Source organism: Temnothorax nylanderi, unplaced genomic scaffold, assembly GCF_030848795.1.
Source record: "Temnothorax nylanderi isolate EJ_2023f unplaced genomic scaffold, tnyl_v1.0 TNYL_tig0008_pilon, whole genome shotgun sequence".
NCBI classification, from domain to species: Eukaryota; Metazoa; Arthropoda; class Insecta; order Hymenoptera; family Formicidae; genus Temnothorax; species Temnothorax nylanderi.
Genome location: NW_027249070.1, coordinates 2,824,333 through 2,841,262, shown reverse-complemented (window position 1 = coordinate 2,841,262; position 16,930 = coordinate 2,824,333). Strand labels below are relative to the sequence as shown.

Here is a 16,930-nt window from a genome sequence, read left to right as displayed (position 1 = left end):
CCGGTGCCTATCTGCCTACGCGATCGGGGTGATCCGCTTTCGCGCGGCCGCGATCGCGGCCGGCGTCGTCGGTCGGGGTCGGAATCTCCTTCGCTCGTTTCCTGTCCCGTTTTTACCGCTGGATTGCTGCGACATCGACGTACGATCATCGCCAGGTATGGCAGATATTTATAATTCGCTGCGTCGAAATTGAATTTTTGCTTTCTCGCTATTAAAGATATTGCGTGAAAGCGAAAGAGAGAGCGAGAGACGAAGGAGGGGGCGGGGAAGGGGATGATCGAGAGAAACGCTACCAATTTTTTATCTTTTTGATTTAAGTCTGCAGTTAATCTTGACACTTTTATATTGTTTTTTTTTTTACTCTTTTCCTCTTCGTATGCGGAGAAATAATAATGCTCTTTGCGCCGCATAATTTATATTTTCTCATTTCTTCCTTACGTTGCGCCACGGCAACAAGTACACGTAAAGTCTTCGAGATGGCGGGTCCGTCTTAGAAAACGAAATTTGAATATCGGCACTCGGCAGTGATGTTTACAATTCTCTCTAGTCACATCCAGTCACATGACTGCAATAGGTTAGGATCATCTCTTTTTTTCTCTCTCTACATTTTTTGTGTTTAGCCGCACGAGAAACCACTCGTGTTTTTATCATTCGCGGTCCGTGAAGATCATTTCTTCTGATACGGTATGTCCGAGGTGTGTCCGAGCTCTTTGTTAGGATCAATTACAATCGCCGTTCACGTCTGACATCACGTATACGTTGACAATCGGAGTGCAGAGAGTTTACGTCGAACTTTAGTTTAATTTATTTAGGTAATGCAACCAACAGTCACACTAAATAATAATTAATATTACTAGATTAATCAGACGTTTTTTTGTAACTTGATAGATAGTCATTTCTGAAATTATGAAATTAACTCCGTTAGAGAGACTTTACGTCAAAGCATATCGGAAAAAGAGTATTTGGCTTTTGAAATACATAGAGTAAAATTTTAAGAGAATCGTCGTTGAACGTATATTTATGTATTTATACATTTATACTGATTTCCATTCAGATTCCGAATGATGTAATTGCTGTACAGTCCATATACTTGTCACAAAACGTATCTATTGACAAAGCAATGCAATTTATAAAAAGAACGAATGAGATACCTGCCTTATTTGTACATGCATTTATGGGAAAACTGATTTATTAATTTGACAGACAAGACAACGTTAAAGAAACGATGAAGAGAAATTTGCGAGATAGGCCAAATCGAGTAATAATTGAATTATCGGATTCCGATGACGATTATGAGACATCTAAGAAATCAGAAGATGAGGAGGTCTATGTACTAGAAGATGATAAAAAGAAACAGAAAATTATAGCGGATAAGGGAAAGTCAACAAAAAAGAGAGCAAGGAGAAATACAGAAGATGATGTCTACATAGTAGAAGAGAATGCAAAGAAAGAGAAAATTACAGCAGAAAAGGGAGAGTCATCAAAAAAGAAAGTAAGGAGAAATACAGAGGATGAGGTCTGCGTAATAGAAGAAAATGAAAAGAAAGGGAAAATTATAGCGGATAAGGGAGATTCAACGAAAAAGAGAGCAAGGAAAAATACGCAGAGCAAAAATGTTAAATCTGTTAAAATAAAAAATTCAGAAGAAAGCTTGGAGACAAGTAACAAGAAAATAAAGCTACAAGAAGGATCATCGTGCGCTGATTCTGCGGATGTAAAGGTGTCAGAACAAAACCGGAAAGATTTAGTTAAAGACTGTGTAAAGGAAGATGTAAAGATTGAAGAAAGATTAAACTCCAGCTTTTTACAATGCACAGAATGGACAGATATTGACTATGTGAGCGAAATCAACAATATTGATAGACGTATCGTGGAGAATGTGGTGCGGCTTTTCAAGGAGGACAACACTATTCCCTTCATCGCAAGATACAGAAAGAATATGACCTGTTCTATGGAGCCGGATAAGTTGAGGGCGCTTCTGGAGAGTTTTGAGCAGGCAAAGACCATTAAGCTTCGTGCTGCGGCGATTACCAAGAACATTGACAAGTTGGGGAAATGGTCGCCGGAACTTCACGCTGCTATCACGTCTACAAAATCCCTCGCCGATCTTGAGTATATTTACTCTTTGTACAAATCAGCGTCGAAGCGAAGTTTGGCGGAAAAAGCGCGAGAATTGGGCCTGGGAGTTGTCAGCGGTGCAGTTTTACAGGGACAGGATATACCGCCATTGGCATCCTTGATAGACGAACAAAAGGAAGGCCTGCGAAACGAGCAGGAAGTGAGAAGCGGTATCGTGTATATAATAGCGGACGTCATCAGCAAGAATAAGGAGATTTTTGACAAGGTAACGTCCCTCCGGAAAACGTCTGTTATAGATATACAAACGACGCAGTGTAAAACAGCGGAGGATTCGAAGAACGTAAATAGCCAGAAGTACGAGCAGTACTTTAATTTCAAATCGAGCGTGAATACCATCAAGCCGTACCACATACTGGCCATCAATCGGGCTGAGTCGCAGAAAATCATCAGCGTAAAGATCATCGTTCCCGATGCTTTCGAGCGCGCGTTCAACGAACACTGCTTGTCGCGATACGCGCATCGACGAGACCTCGGATGCGGCATGAAGATACTCCACTGGGATTTACTCAAAGACGGTATCGATCACGCTTACAAGAAACTGATTAGGCCTCAGGTGATACGTCGCGTGAGGAGCGAGATGAAGGAGAGCGCGGAAAAAGCGTCTATCGAGGTTTTCGCTACTAACGTTAAGCAATTGCTGCTCGTTCCTCCCGTGCGAGGTAAAATCGTTCTCGGTATTGACCCGGGTTACCGCCACGGCTGCAAACTCGCCGTCGTATCGGAGCAAGGCGACGTTCTCGAGACCGCTGTGATATACCCCCACAATCGTCCACCGGCGTTTAAAGACGCGGCTAACGTGCTGGCGAAATTAGTTAAAAAATACAGGTGCACGATAATAGCCCTGGGGAACGCCACGGCGTGCAGGGAGACCGAGCTATTTCTGACGAAGGTAATAGAGTCGAGGATGTTCGGCTCGCTGAACGCGATGTACACCATTGTTGACGAGTGCGGCGCCTCGATTTATAGTTGTAGTCCGCAGGCAAAATCCGAGTTCCCGGATCTCGATCCGAACTTGGTGTCGGCTATCTCGATAGCGAGACGCTTGCAGGACCCGTTGGCGGAATTGGTGAAGATAGAGCCGAAGCACTTAGGAGTCGGGATGTACCAACATGATCTTCCCGAGACGAAATTGACGAAGACGCTATCCGAAGTTAGTATCAATTTGTTGTTTAATATCAACTAAATGAAGTACTTGAATTGCTTGAAATGCCTTGAAGTACTAATTTCGTTGAAAAATTCTTAAATTTAAAGTTGATATTTTTCTTAGCGATAATTTTAGAAATCTAAATAGATTAATGCTTATTCTATTTTTAGAAAGAAAAAATCGCGGGATTTCTAAAAAAAAGTTTCTCAGATAATAACGCCATAGCTTTTTAGCGGAAATTCGATACGCAGCAGAGAGATATTCGTATCAAATGTTTCAGGTTGTCACGGAGGTCGTGAGTTTTGTGGGCGTTGATATCAATACAGCTTCCCATTATCTTCTACAACGAGTAGCCGGTCTCACGCTTTCTAGATCTACGAATATCATCGAGTGGCGAACAAAAAACGGGCCGTTCAGGAACAGAAAGCAGTTATTGAATGTGAAGGGTATCGGCAACAAAACGTTCGAACAATGTGCAGGTTTTATAAGAATTCTGCCGGAGACAGCGACGGTTAGCGAATCCTCGTCGGAACGAAACGAGAGATCGGAGGACGATTTTAATCCCCTGGATCAGACGTGGATCCATCCGGAATCGTACGCGATAGCGAATAAATTCGTGAAACACTGCCAATGCAAATTGTACGATATCGGCACTCCGGCATTTATCAGTAGGATAAATTTTCACGCGAGAACTGGATACGGGAAGCTAGCCGTGCAATTCGGCACCGATGAGACTACGATGGAGACAATAGTTATAGCTCTGACCATGCAGAAGGACGACGATATACGATCGAAATTGAACCAGCCACTGTTTCGCAAGAGCGTGCGACATATCGACGATTTGACCGTCGGTACCAAATTGAGTGGCGTCGTGCGAAACGTCGTGCCTTTTGGATCATTTGTAGACGTGGGCGTTGGTAATGACGGACTGATACACACCACCCGTATGAAAAAAAGGGATCTACATATAGGCCAGCGTGTGGAAGTGAAGGTAGTTGGCATCGAACTGGCACGCCACAGAATTAATCTCGAGTTAATGAGCTAGGTGTACGTAATCGCGTCGATTATTCTTTCCGACGTTACATATTACAACCAAAAACTAGCATTAGGTTGGTGCTCAAAAACATTTTATTTTAATGTATTGACATAGTCTTTTATAATTCATTTTAAAAGTAAGAAATAAAATTGACGTTACTTTTGCATCAACCTAATATCACGATATCACTAATCTTATGATATTTGTTATTTTACAAGTAAAAGAAAGCATTGCTTTTGCGTTGATGATGAGTTTATTTTTTATAACGTTTACATTTGAGATTTAGCTGAATATGCAGTTTTCTTATATGTATAACAAATCATAATAAGCAACAGTAATAAAGATATATTTTATAAATAATGTCTAATTCTAGTTCCAAATTTGTCCTGACTTGATCGTGAATCACTGCTATCTAACGCTATTCTCCTACTTGAATGCTTGTAGTTTATCCTACCTATTTATTTCTTGTTATATCTCTCACAACACTTCTCATGGGTAGTTTATCTCAGAGAAATGGATTCCACTTTACGTCGTGCAATGCGACCGCCTAAAACGCGAACTCTATATGCGTGGTTGCGGAGAGTTTGTAAAACGAATTCCAGTCACGTGCTAACGTGCCTTTTCCCTTGCTGCTAGCAAAAGTACAGTCGACTACAAGGGGAGCGGGAGGGAGGAGGACGAGGAGGGTGTATTCCGCATTGAATGCCGCAATTGCGACAGACGGGCAATCGTGGTTTAATCTCTTGTTTCTGAAGCCGTGTTTTTTTTTTTTACCGAGATTGTAAAAGATTAAGACTCGTCGATTAATCAGTCTTCGTTTATAATGAATTTAGTCGCGTTGCCGAGTTTCAATTACAATGATAAGTACAGTTGGATGATTTAGAGATCGCAAAGTAGGTAAAAGTTACCCAAGCTTAAAAATGATACAATACATTAATGTTCCAATGTTCCAATTTTAGAAGTCGAAAATGAAGTCTTGTGAAAGATTTTATTTTATATCTTTGTTTTTTTCACATAGGATCTTTTCCTCTCCGTTTGTATCAACGATAAGAGAGTATCGTTCTATATACAGTAGGCGCGATCGGCATGAATACGATTTTATTACTGCATCCTGATTATTTTTTTTTCTTCCTTAAGACACGTTCCTCGTTCGCCTCGCCTGAAAGTTTTAGCATGCAATCTGCGAATTCTATCCCGCTATCGGGAAAGTTCGGGCGCATACCATTCCGTTCTGTCCGCTGTTGTCTCGAACCTTGGCTACATTTTGTATGAGGAGTACACACTGTACACGCCGAATAGCTCGCTTTAGGCAGGATTTAAGAACGTGCCTGTGCCTCCGTTGGAAAATTCGTATTTGATTGTTACTTTCGGAATCGAGAAGAAACAATCTTTCGCGTTTTCTATGCACGATCGACGCGAACATGCAACGTATATAATCGAGCCTTGCAAACGCGATGTATCGTTTGAAAAAAAGTTAAGCAACTAAAATAAAATGGAATCTTAGAATATTTTTAAGGCGAGAGAGATATATTTTTTAGGCTCATGTTAAAATTGTAGCAAATATGTTTTAAGATAAAATAATATATGAACTGTTTTGTGTAAAATTTAAAAACGGAATGTTCCTAAAATTATTTTTATCTGATCGATATACCTACTATTATAAATATTATGTAATTTTTATCTCTAATAAATATATCTATGTAATTTTCTGTATTATAAATATATTTACGTAATTTTTACAAATATAAATTTTTAAACTGTAAGGAGAAGTAAGAAAGCCTTATCATTAATGTTTAAATCATATAACTAATTATGTCATGAATATATAACGATATTTACGATGTTTACTGAAGGGCGGTAATTTTGATCAACATGATCAACTCCATTAATCATTAATTATAACTTTAAATTTAAATGGTGAACATTGAACATGATTATTGAACATTCTCCCGTCTGGTTGAGCTGTTAAACATTTGATTAATTAACAGTTTAAGATTTCGCGATTATCGGATATCTGTTAAAATTGTGAGGAGATCTGGAAAACGCGGTGCTCGTGGCAGAGTTTACGTACGCTCATTCAAACAGTATCTAATAGAGCCTATCGATGTCATTCGCGGAACAATGCACACGATTGATTTCTTTCGTCCAATCGGATAGATCAATCGAAGCCACGAAATATTCGCGAGCAACGTAACGTAGGTGCAGCCCGCGCGTACAGAATGTATAATCCGGAAATATATATACATCCGACGGAAAACGAAATGTTCACTACGCGAAGCGAGCTGGAAAACGAGAATCATATACGACAAAAATCTATTGTTCTCCCACAATTGTGTCTTGAATTCGCGCACGAATTGCATTGGTACTTCAAGCGACAAACAGATTTATTATATAATATTTTTTCACTAGAAGCAAAGAATCCCAGAGAAAATAGAATATTGAGTAAAAATATATTAAATCTTGAAAGAAAATATTAAATAAGTGATTTATCTTTTATGATGACATTTTTACATCCGTAATATATTTTAATCATTGAGGAGAATTTTGTATAAACTGAAAAAGAATTTTAAAAAATTGTCACAAATCTCAGAAATTTTTTACTTTTCCTTACAAGATTAATTGAAAGCGCTTATATCTTTATTTAAAAAAGTATCATGAGTTGAATTCACTCAATAGTAGCAATATATAATATTTTTCAAGATTTGGATATCCAGGATATCTATATTTTTATAAAACGTGAAAATTGATCAATTTACAGTTATTTTTTTCCAAATCAATCGCTTGCATATGTAATATAATTTCCGGAAAGCTATAAAATGAATTTAAGGTGTATCTTAAACGATTTTTTTTAATAGTTTCGAAGAATTACGAGGAAAGCTTTGACGAAGCGGGGTTTACGATCGCGAGTTAGCTTTAATCTCCGAGATGCCAGCCATGAAATCGAAGATATCATTTGTAAAATACGATTAAATTCTCTGTACGAATGTCACTATCGTACGTGGAGTATTGAATATCGATTTAACTTCGTGCGCCGCACAACCTTGGCATTGAATTCCCCGGGCCTTCCGCATGCTCTTTCCACCGTATCTACCCTTTATTTTCCGGGACGCTTTTCATGCCCGTCGCTTTTTCTCCCCGCCCCCCCTTTTCATGCGCCCCATTGTTAGACTAGACGCTTTGAAACTACTTTTCACCCCCGGAGATATGTCTCTTTCGCGCAACCGAGTAATAACCTCGGGTATTTTGTTGTTGCCGGGGCATCGAAGGGATTTTATTCCAATGCTAACTTCTGTGCGAAGAAAAAAAATCCAAGTTTTTCATCTTAACGTTGCGATATCACTATTCTTCCGTGAGTACTGTAAACTTTCTGCATTAAATATCGCTGTAACTAATCTTCGAATTAGAAATTCAAAGTAAGGTCCGTTTGCTTGATACACTTTTAAGTCTCTTGAGTCTCTTTTGTTTTTGGTGGAAGAAACATTATAAATTATAGTTCCTCGCTGAAATTATCTGTTTAATTTATGCGCGAATTTAAGACACAATCGCGGAAGAGAGAAACAAGTTCTCGTCACGTAATATATTAATATTTTAACGTTGAAAATGAAGAACAAAGTTTTATCTTATCCTTTCGCGCGTTCCCGAAGTTTAATTCGCGAAGAATCTTTCGATATCTTTTGCAGAAATCGACGAGTTCTTGTTAAAGAAGAATTCAAAGAATTCGATTCCAAAGAATTGATCAAAGAATTCGTAGGTAAGGGATGGCTCGATCTGGGACACCCTGACTTTCCTTCACAATATAATTGGTCGTTACCGCGAGAGAACGACGTTATGACTAATACGTGTAACTTAAGGACTCTGTACAAATTGCCTTTTCCGACGACTCGGGTGGGCTTTGTCACGCCGGAAGCCGCGGTCGCACAAAGCGTTCTCGTCGTACACCGAGGAAGCTTTTTCCGCTTGCTTTCTTTACGGCCTCGCCATTCTGCCGGCTTAAGTCCTTTCTTAGGCGAGCTCGCGTAACGCCAACCTAACGAGATGTAATATTTATTTTACCGGAGAAAAATATTTTCGCCCTAGTACATATACGACGTTGATTTATACCGAGTGATCCTCGGAAACGGGGACGAGCCGTAGTTCTTTTCTTTTATTTAAGCGAGAATGGAGGAAAATTATAGAGAAAAACTCTGCACAGCGCTCTTTACCTTTCGGCGATTCAAGCTGCATCCTTTGCATTCTCGCAAGAGTGCATCGATGCATTCGCAGAATGCAATTGCTTTATGCAACTGTTTCACCTATCAGCAGAATTACGTGACTTTTATGTAATTTAATTATTTTTCTGCGTGTACAAAAGCACTTGACATACATTAAATACACGCGACATTATTTGATAAAGAGAACGACATTTTTTTTTTAATATAATTGAAGCAATCGTTGCCCTGAGCTTTATCTGGGATTTCGTACGCGGGCAAAGTGCGTTTGTTGCATTCCCCTATATTCCCTGTTTCATTCTCGCGCGCTAACATTATTTCGCCGTGTCGGGCGAGCTTTTCAGGGTTGTCCCCGACGAGATCGTCAGCCCGTCACAGGAATACGCGCCGGAGGTTACTTAATTTCAGTCGCGACTCATAGGGGGGTGGGCTGATCCAATTATCGTGGTTCACCACGAGCATCAAGGTGGCGGTTTCCATTCTCTCTGCATCCCTTTGTCTGCCCCGTCAAAAGAGAAAGGCCCGCGGTGGCGGTACACCCCGGCGCATCGTAACTTCGATTCTCAAAAGCAAAACCGATCGGGCGCCGCCGAGCGAAAGGGATTTGGAAGATTGAGACGGTTGAGACTGACAAATTCCGGCCGGCGAACGGATATCAATTCACTCCTCCGTTTCGAATCCGTTTCAACGGTCAGTTAGCATCTCAACCCTTGGTCGAGCTTGATTTATGTAGGGGAATTGAGGGTTGTTAAAGTGAACATGAAGATTACAGCGGGGACGATTCGAAAATTTCTCTCGTTTAGATAATATTGTTATCCGAGCAAATTCTCAAGTAATATCAGCTGAAAGGTGCATGTACGTTCACGATACAACGTGTGTGTGGTGGGATAAATAAAAAATATGGAATAAATGTCTTTTTTGATTAATCGCGTAATTTTCGAGATAAAATGATTTTGAACATAAAAGTCTGGTATGTCTGTTTAATTATATGTTGGCAGGTGTGCGTTTGTGTCGATTAGGATGCAGATTTTGTAATAATTACTTGTAGCTAAAATATATATTCGCAATTGTACCTTATTGTCATTTCGAGAGGTTAGCGAAAATTAACGATGACTGGAATCACGTATCGTCGTGTAAACAAATTTTAAAATATGTAAATGATCAATTAACTAAAGACTCTCGATATTAAAATTAATGAATAACAAGGAAAAGTGGGCTTTGAGAGTCAAATTAATCGTGGTTAGTTGTGCGTGAGTTAACTGTATAATGTTAGTTAATAATTTAATATAAATTATAAATCGTACGTTTCGGCCGAGGTTTCGGCTGAGGTTTCGGCTGAGGTTCCGGCTCTATATACCTTGAGCTATCTCATGAGAACTTGCGACTATTTAATTTATCTATCACTGCGTCGCTGAAGATGTCTTAAAGTAGAATCGAAATGTACGATTTATAATTTGTATTAAATTATTAATTAAATGTTATACAGCGTTAACTCACGCACAACTAACCGCGTTTGGCTCTCAAAAGCCCACTTTTCCTTACTCGTTAAATTCTAAAATTGTGTGTAAATCGTTACTGCTACTATACAGACAACAGGCGTAATATCAATTTCGAATAGATACACACTCACGCACCACTTTCACGTGCCTTTCTCTAAGCTACACGGGCACTCGAGAAAACAATATTATTCTTTACGTGCTTTTTCACGAAGAATCATCCCCCTGTTACCATGATTTACCGAACACTCTGCATGACACAGTATGAAATAGTAATTGGACATGTATTGTAAGCGGTTACTAGCCATGTTGGCGATGTTGGCGGTTAACGAGTAACGTGAAAACATTAACGTTCCAGCCTAATGGTCCTGATTTCGTCGCCATCCGAGACATAATGCGAGTATGCGAGAGAGCCTACGTAAGGGTTGGCTCGCGACTCACTCCCGGTGTAAGAGTCTCTCTACACCCTCTCGATCAATATTCCGTCCAGTGGCGTAGCACTGTTTCTTTTTCGCGTACCTGCATTACAATTTCGTTTGCCTCCGAAAATGCGATCCTACGATTATTAAGAACATCGTGACGCGACGACGTGAATGCCAGTCAGCGTTCCAGTTTTACAAATTATCTAATTAGAGATAAATGAGATAACAAAAGGACTGACCGAAGGTACCTACATTCTAAATATTGTAAATAAACCTCTAATGAAATATAGAGGTTCTTGTTTCGAAATCTCTCGTTTCGTTTTTAAAACACGAAATATTCTTATACGTTGCACACGTATGATAGTACATTATTATGCCATTATATTATTGCAGTATATGCATTAATTTGCATCACATGGTATTTAAGGATTTAAATGCTATTTTAATTCTTGTTATTTATATAAGATCAATCTTTTGCTATTTGAAACGCTAAGAAATTACGTAGGTAGTTCTACTTTAACGTCATCAGATTCTGATTTTACATGAGAATCCTTGTAAATCGTATGAAAGATATAGTCAGAGAATTATGTTTGCTGAAATTCCGATTTTACATGAAAATCCTTGTAAATCGTCTGAAAGATATAGTCAGAGAATTATATAAAGGCGATGTTTGCTGAAATACGTCAGAAAATGATTAGGTACTCGAGCCCTTTTGATACCTCGTGTAATTTTACATGGAATATTCCTGCGAGCCTTTGGAGAATTTTTCGAGTATTTACACGGCGTAACGCGGCGCGATTTGTACAAGTTCCGATATTTTCGAGCAAAATTACATTTGCATAAGCCACAGCCGTTGGGGACAAATTCGCTACTGCCAGTCAGGATATTTAATTGGAGAACCGTCACGCAACGCAACTGTCAATGGGGAAAATCTCGCCCGATAACGCGATTAAATTTCGCGGCCAATTGCCGTGACGCAAATTGGTGGACGACATATGGCTAAACAGGGATTCTTGATGATTACCGTCCGCCATATATTACAAAGCACGTACCTATACACACTCCGCATCTTCTGTGCAAACGTAACGCTGCCACGGTCATGATTAAAGCAGTACGTCATTCTGATTTTAATGAGATTTGCGCAACGGCTATTAGTTAAATTATCGGACGGGTGCGGTACGTTTCGACGGCTTTCTAAATTATCCGGCGATAATCGCTTTAGTATTGTTTGCAAGTAATGTACTCCATTTAGGACGAAAATACTTTTTGACTGTATAACATACTCTGGCGTATATGTATCTCGAGGATTTTGTTCCGGAAGTTATTTCGCGCTCGCGATGGAATTTTCCAAATTTTATTTCGCACGAAGTGTTTTCAAGTTTCGGAATGTGCAACCGATACCTATACGTGAAACGTACACCTCGCAACAATGGGAAATACAACAAAATAGTAGCTTACGTTGGAGTTTGGCTCTTGATCATTCATATCGATTTCGTATGAGAGAGAACTTTGTTATATAAGCTCTCTTCTCTCCGAAATAAACTGCGTTAACAATGGTAAAATGCAATAAATTCAGGATTTATACGGCGTATAGATATGCGTTATTCAAAAGCCTGCGTAGACCCGTAAATAGATTATATTGTGTAAATGGATGTGCAACTTTTGAGTATCGTGACATTTTTATGGAATCCATGGACGCGTAATAAAAATTTAATTATCTTCATTTCTGATAGTTGTCGAGCACTCTCCGTTTGCTTTTTTCATCGTGTGTTTGTGTACGCATCCTGTGTCATGTAATTCACACAATAAATAGTAACCGACAATGAAACTGAAGATCGGCGCGCGTCCATATTTTTTATCATGTATTTCTCTGATTTCAATTTGCTTCTGTAAAATTATTTTTATTACTGAGGTAGAGTTTGTTTTAACGGAACATAGAAATATAAACGCGCAATCACCATGCGTTTGATGTGCATACACAAGTTTCATAATATCTGCTTTTCTTCTGCAAGCAGTTATTCCCGGTTAAATATCGCAGGCAGGAAATTGCACGTGCATTTGTTTCGATGAATAAACTAATAAGCTAGTTTAAAATAGAGTGCAATCAGAAGCAGAAGCGGTTAAGATACCATGTAATGCGATAGCTGTATCGATGGTCTTGTTTTCAATTTGTTACAGTGTTCTTCCACCGGAGCATCATATTCGATGGGTTTGGCGCTTGGAATACTCTCCGGAGATCCCTTTCATCGCTGGGAGAATGGGAGGAGATCAGATGCATCATAAAGTAGAGGTGAGATTACATTGGCAAAGATAACATTGCGTCAGAGCGGAGAGGGTATTCCAACGGAAATTGAAGTTGTCAACATTGAAATAGAAAATTATAAATTATCTTTTTAGAAATATTAAATGGAACCTTTTTCTTTATACTACGCGATGAATAGAATAGCGCGGTTTTTCGTTCGTTTGGTAATGTACGATTTAACATTTATTAACGAGAGACATTTATTTAACAATAATTACGAGGAAAATGAATAAGCAATGTTATCTTTTTATAATGCTGTTCTGCTTTTATTGAATATTATGCGATTAATGCATTTTGGCTAAATTTGACTTTGCATTTATTTAGTTATATATATTATATTAAATTAGTTGTTTTATTTCGAGATTTAATTAAAATTTTATTCAATAAAAACAAATCAATTTGTACAGTAATGTAGAGGCCCTCCACCACCCCCGCCAACTTTTATCGGCGGTCCTCTTTTCTTTGGATATGTGCTTTTTTTATTTATTTTTTTTCTTGTCGTACAATGTACAATACATAACAATGTATAACATTACAATTTATAATTTTTCAATTTATTTGACATAAAAAAATAGAAAGTATAGGTACAGAATTATAAAATACAAAAAATTTGAATGGAGATATTTACATACATATTTATTATTATGAGATATTACATTTATTGTGATATTACATTTATATGAAATATTACATTTATATAAAATACAATAAATTTATATAAAATATATTACAAAAAATTCGCTTTTGAGATAATTACATTTATATAAAATACAATAAATTTATATAAAATACATTGCACATAATTTACACTTTTGACATATTTTTATATTATAAATCCATACATTTGAGATAATTTACTGATGCCAGATTACACGAAGGCGTTCGAAATAAGTATAATAATACTGAAATTCATTAATTTTTCATCAGATATTTGACTATTGCAAATATTTCCAAAAATAACGGTCAAAATTTTTATTATTAAATTTTGTTATATTATAGAAAAAAGACGAGAAATTTCGAGGTTTAAATCAACTATCAAATAAAAAAAAAAAACTATAATCTGAAATTCGCACTATTAAACACGGCGAATAAATTAACCGATGATATTTGCGATATTTCGCGTAATTTCTGTATGTAACGCGAATAAAAAAAATCACGTTATCACCGCGTTTAGGAAAAAGATAACTGATAAAGAATAAAAACTGATAAATATTCTAAAAATTTACAAAAATGGCGAAAACTTATTAAACACGTTAATTTAGCGAATTTTATATTATCATACGTCTTCTGTCGATTTCGTGTGATATATTTGGCATTAGCATTACATAATTTCTTTGTTACAAAATAATTTCACTTATAATTAATATTACATATAGTTAAGTAACATTATATAATATTACATAATTTTTTAATATATTCTAAATTCAAGACATTTTTTTATTTTCTCTAAGTATATACATTGTATTCTTGTACCAATTTATATAATATTTAATCCTGGAAGATATTTGGGAAGAGGAAACATGGGAGAGAATAAAACAAAGTACTCAGTTAACAAATATTACCTATTTCGTTCTGTCAATGTAATTAAATGCAATCAATGCAATACCAATTGTATTTATTTATTTATTTATCCTATTTATTTTATTTTTGTTTAATTTTATATATATTTATATTATTGGTGACAGAATACATGATAAATTTATTTATGAAATTTATCCAGGATTAAGTGTTAAATCCTAATCTGTTCCAGTCAATCCATTTTAAGGCAACGGATCTATGAAATATAATATTAGTAATAATTTATTGTTATAAAACTTGACACAAGCGTTTCTATAATATATTTGACGTAATTGTCATAGATCCGTTACCTCGGTTATAAAAATTTATTTATCACTCACCGACTGATGCGCAACAGCGGAGTTATTCTGCAACGTCGCTACGGTGATTCTGTAACAAACAAATACAAAATCTAAATTAAAGCAGAGCAGAAAAGAGATAATATTTTAAAAAAATAATTCCTGAACACATATAACACTGAACTCTATATTTTAATTCTTTAACACAACTATTGACTGGCGAAATAAATGTTACTTATTCGGTTAATTCTTTAAGTAAATATTTAATAAAATAATTGCGTAATTTTTTTAAGACTCTATCTATTGAATACAAGTTTCTAGGATTTAAAAATAAAAATCTTTTCCTCTAATTTTTATTTTCTAAATAACTATTCAACCAAAAAGACGTATTATATCTTTTGCATAAGGTATAATAAAAAGATATGTAAAAATCAATTATATTTACCGCATGTTGCTCCGCCGGCGCCTGATGCCTCTCTCTGGCCGCCTCCTCCTCTCAGGCTGCTCGGGATGTCAGCTCCGCAGGTCCTTGGCGAGTGGCACAACACTCGCGAAAACGCGGGTAATTACAATCGCGCGATACTACACGGCACTCCCGTCAATTGAATCTAATTAAAACGCGATCCGAACGCGAGATACAGCGCGCGACTTCATCCGCGAGAAATAACCGCGTTGTCAACGCGTTCGGGGGAGGATAACTGGCCCGACGATTTGACCAGATCAAAGTTCCTCCGCCGAGTGGTACGTCGGTTAGTATCCGACACAGAGAAGAACAATCTTGATGGCGGAGAGCGAGCTGAGCGTACTCTGATTTCTTTCGGGACCCACGAGATCAATTCACAAAGGAAAGTTAAGCGGCCCGTTAAACGTCAAAGACCTCGCTGCAGGAGGGAACGAATCCCGGATCTTCCAGACCGCTCCCGATAGCGGTCATTTTGGCAGCGAATCAACGACAGTCACCTTTTTTTTTCCTTAATTAAATCTGCATAACGCGATTGTTACGCGAGATTGTTACAAATTCGCGCGAGAATATATCTTCTCCCATTGTTAAAAAAACACATTTCTTTTTATTGGAAAATAAATGAGATAGAACGATCCTTATGGAAAGATGGTTACGAATAAATATCTTTTTAAGAAGAGAAATAAAATACACGCATTTCTCGTTGTAGCTTGTTATATGCGCGGGCACAAATAATTCTCGGGTACCAACCGTTCGAGACAAATCGAAACCGATAACAAGCGGATTTTACAAAATACGAATTAAACGTTTAAAAAGTTTGTCAATTTTTCGGTTATAGCTGTTAAGTTCAAATATGCATTTAGAAAAAATTATCTAAATGTTATATAGCATTTAGATAATTGAAGTTATTAATATCCGATTGATATCGGGGTACCCATTCGACTTGTCTCGAATTTGTTAAGTGCTCGCACATTTTTTAATTACATTCCCCGTGATACTAAACGAAAAAGTACACATCACTTTCGCGAATTATGCAAAGTGAATTGTACGAAGTTAATCTTTATTTATTAAATAAAATTTTACCGTTTATGCATGTATTTTACTAATAAAAATTCTAAATTAAATTAAAAAATTAATCTTGATGTGGAATGGCAGGATTCCCAGCACCTAGAAGTAGTTTCTTAAAAGAAACTAAAGGTTAAATCCTAAAACTGAAATATACATTCGTAACCACAATAATCATTGAAACAGGAACAAGCAAAAACTGTTTGTAAATTGAAATTCTCCAATTGACAATTAATCGTTCTATTCATATTCACTGTTAAGTATTATTAGCATTAAAATAAAACCGACACTATTATTAATATCAATGGAAGAACACATAATAAAAAAAGAAAGAAGGAAGAAAATCTTTCAAAATACATATCAAGAGACACGTATAGTGTCTCGCGCCAAGTATACGCGAAGCGAGACCGCACCATGGACCGTCGTGAAACACAAATGGTAGTCGTCGTTGATTCATTGCCAAAATGACAGCTTCCGGGGACCGCCGAGAAAACCAGGGTTTAATTCCAGCCCTGTAACGGGAATCTCCAGCTTTCAACGGTACACCGAACTAGGCGTCGTGGATGGATCCCGTGGGAAACCGACGAGAAATAACTCTTCACTATGAAGATTATTACGACTCCTCGCGCCGGTACGAACGCGCTCGTCCACCTGACGCGAGGGACAGCGATAAGGTCCCATCGCCGAGTCGGCGATCGCGCCCAAGAACGTGGAAAGAACGCGGTTATATGCTAATTACTACATTCGCGCCACGGTATTCCCGAAAACCCGACGATTTTGAACGGCACTCTCGAAAGCGCGA

At 37.6% G+C, this 16,930-nt stretch overlaps 2 protein-coding genes across 3 annotated transcripts in view; both read left to right on the top strand.

Moving 5' to 3' along the window:
* The first annotated feature begins 17 nt into the window (after nt 1–17).
* LOC139785583 (uncharacterized) overlaps nt 18–16,930 on the top strand; it is a 94,741-nt gene continuing 77,828 nt past the window's right edge. Inside the window, exons 1-2 of the mRNA XM_071724776.1 lie at nt 18–155; nt 12,624–12,735. The gene's annotated coding sequence lies outside the window, so the exon portion shown is untranslated. The remainder of the gene's footprint in view (nt 156–12,623; nt 12,736–16,930) is intronic.
* Nucleotides 239–4,679, top strand: LOC139785634 (uncharacterized protein YdcI). Of its 2 annotated transcripts, none has more exons than XM_071724817.1 (3): nt 239–812; nt 1,204–3,289; nt 3,564–4,679. In XM_071724817.1, the coding sequence occupies exons 2-3, from the start codon at nt 1,226–1,228 to the stop codon at nt 4,326–4,328; spliced, it is 2,829 nt and encodes a 942-aa protein (XP_071580918.1). In that variant the 5' UTR covers nt 239–812; nt 1,204–1,225; the 3' UTR covers nt 4,329–4,679. The 2 variants fall into 2 exon arrangements, with proteins under 2 accessions (XP_071580918.1, XP_071580913.1); XM_071724812.1 differs by having other exon boundaries at nt 1,055–3,289.

What these genes read in the sequence shown, in the direction of transcription:
- LOC139785634 (XM_071724817.1), top strand. Translation starts at nt 1,226, where the DNA reads ATGAAGAGAAATTTGCGAGATAGGCCAAATCGAGTAATAATTGAATTA. An exon ending in TGACGAAGACGCTATCCGAA is followed by an intron (nt 3,290 to 3,563) that starts GTTAGTATCAAT and finishes CAAATGTTTCAG; the next exon opens with GTTGTCACGGAGGTCGTGAG.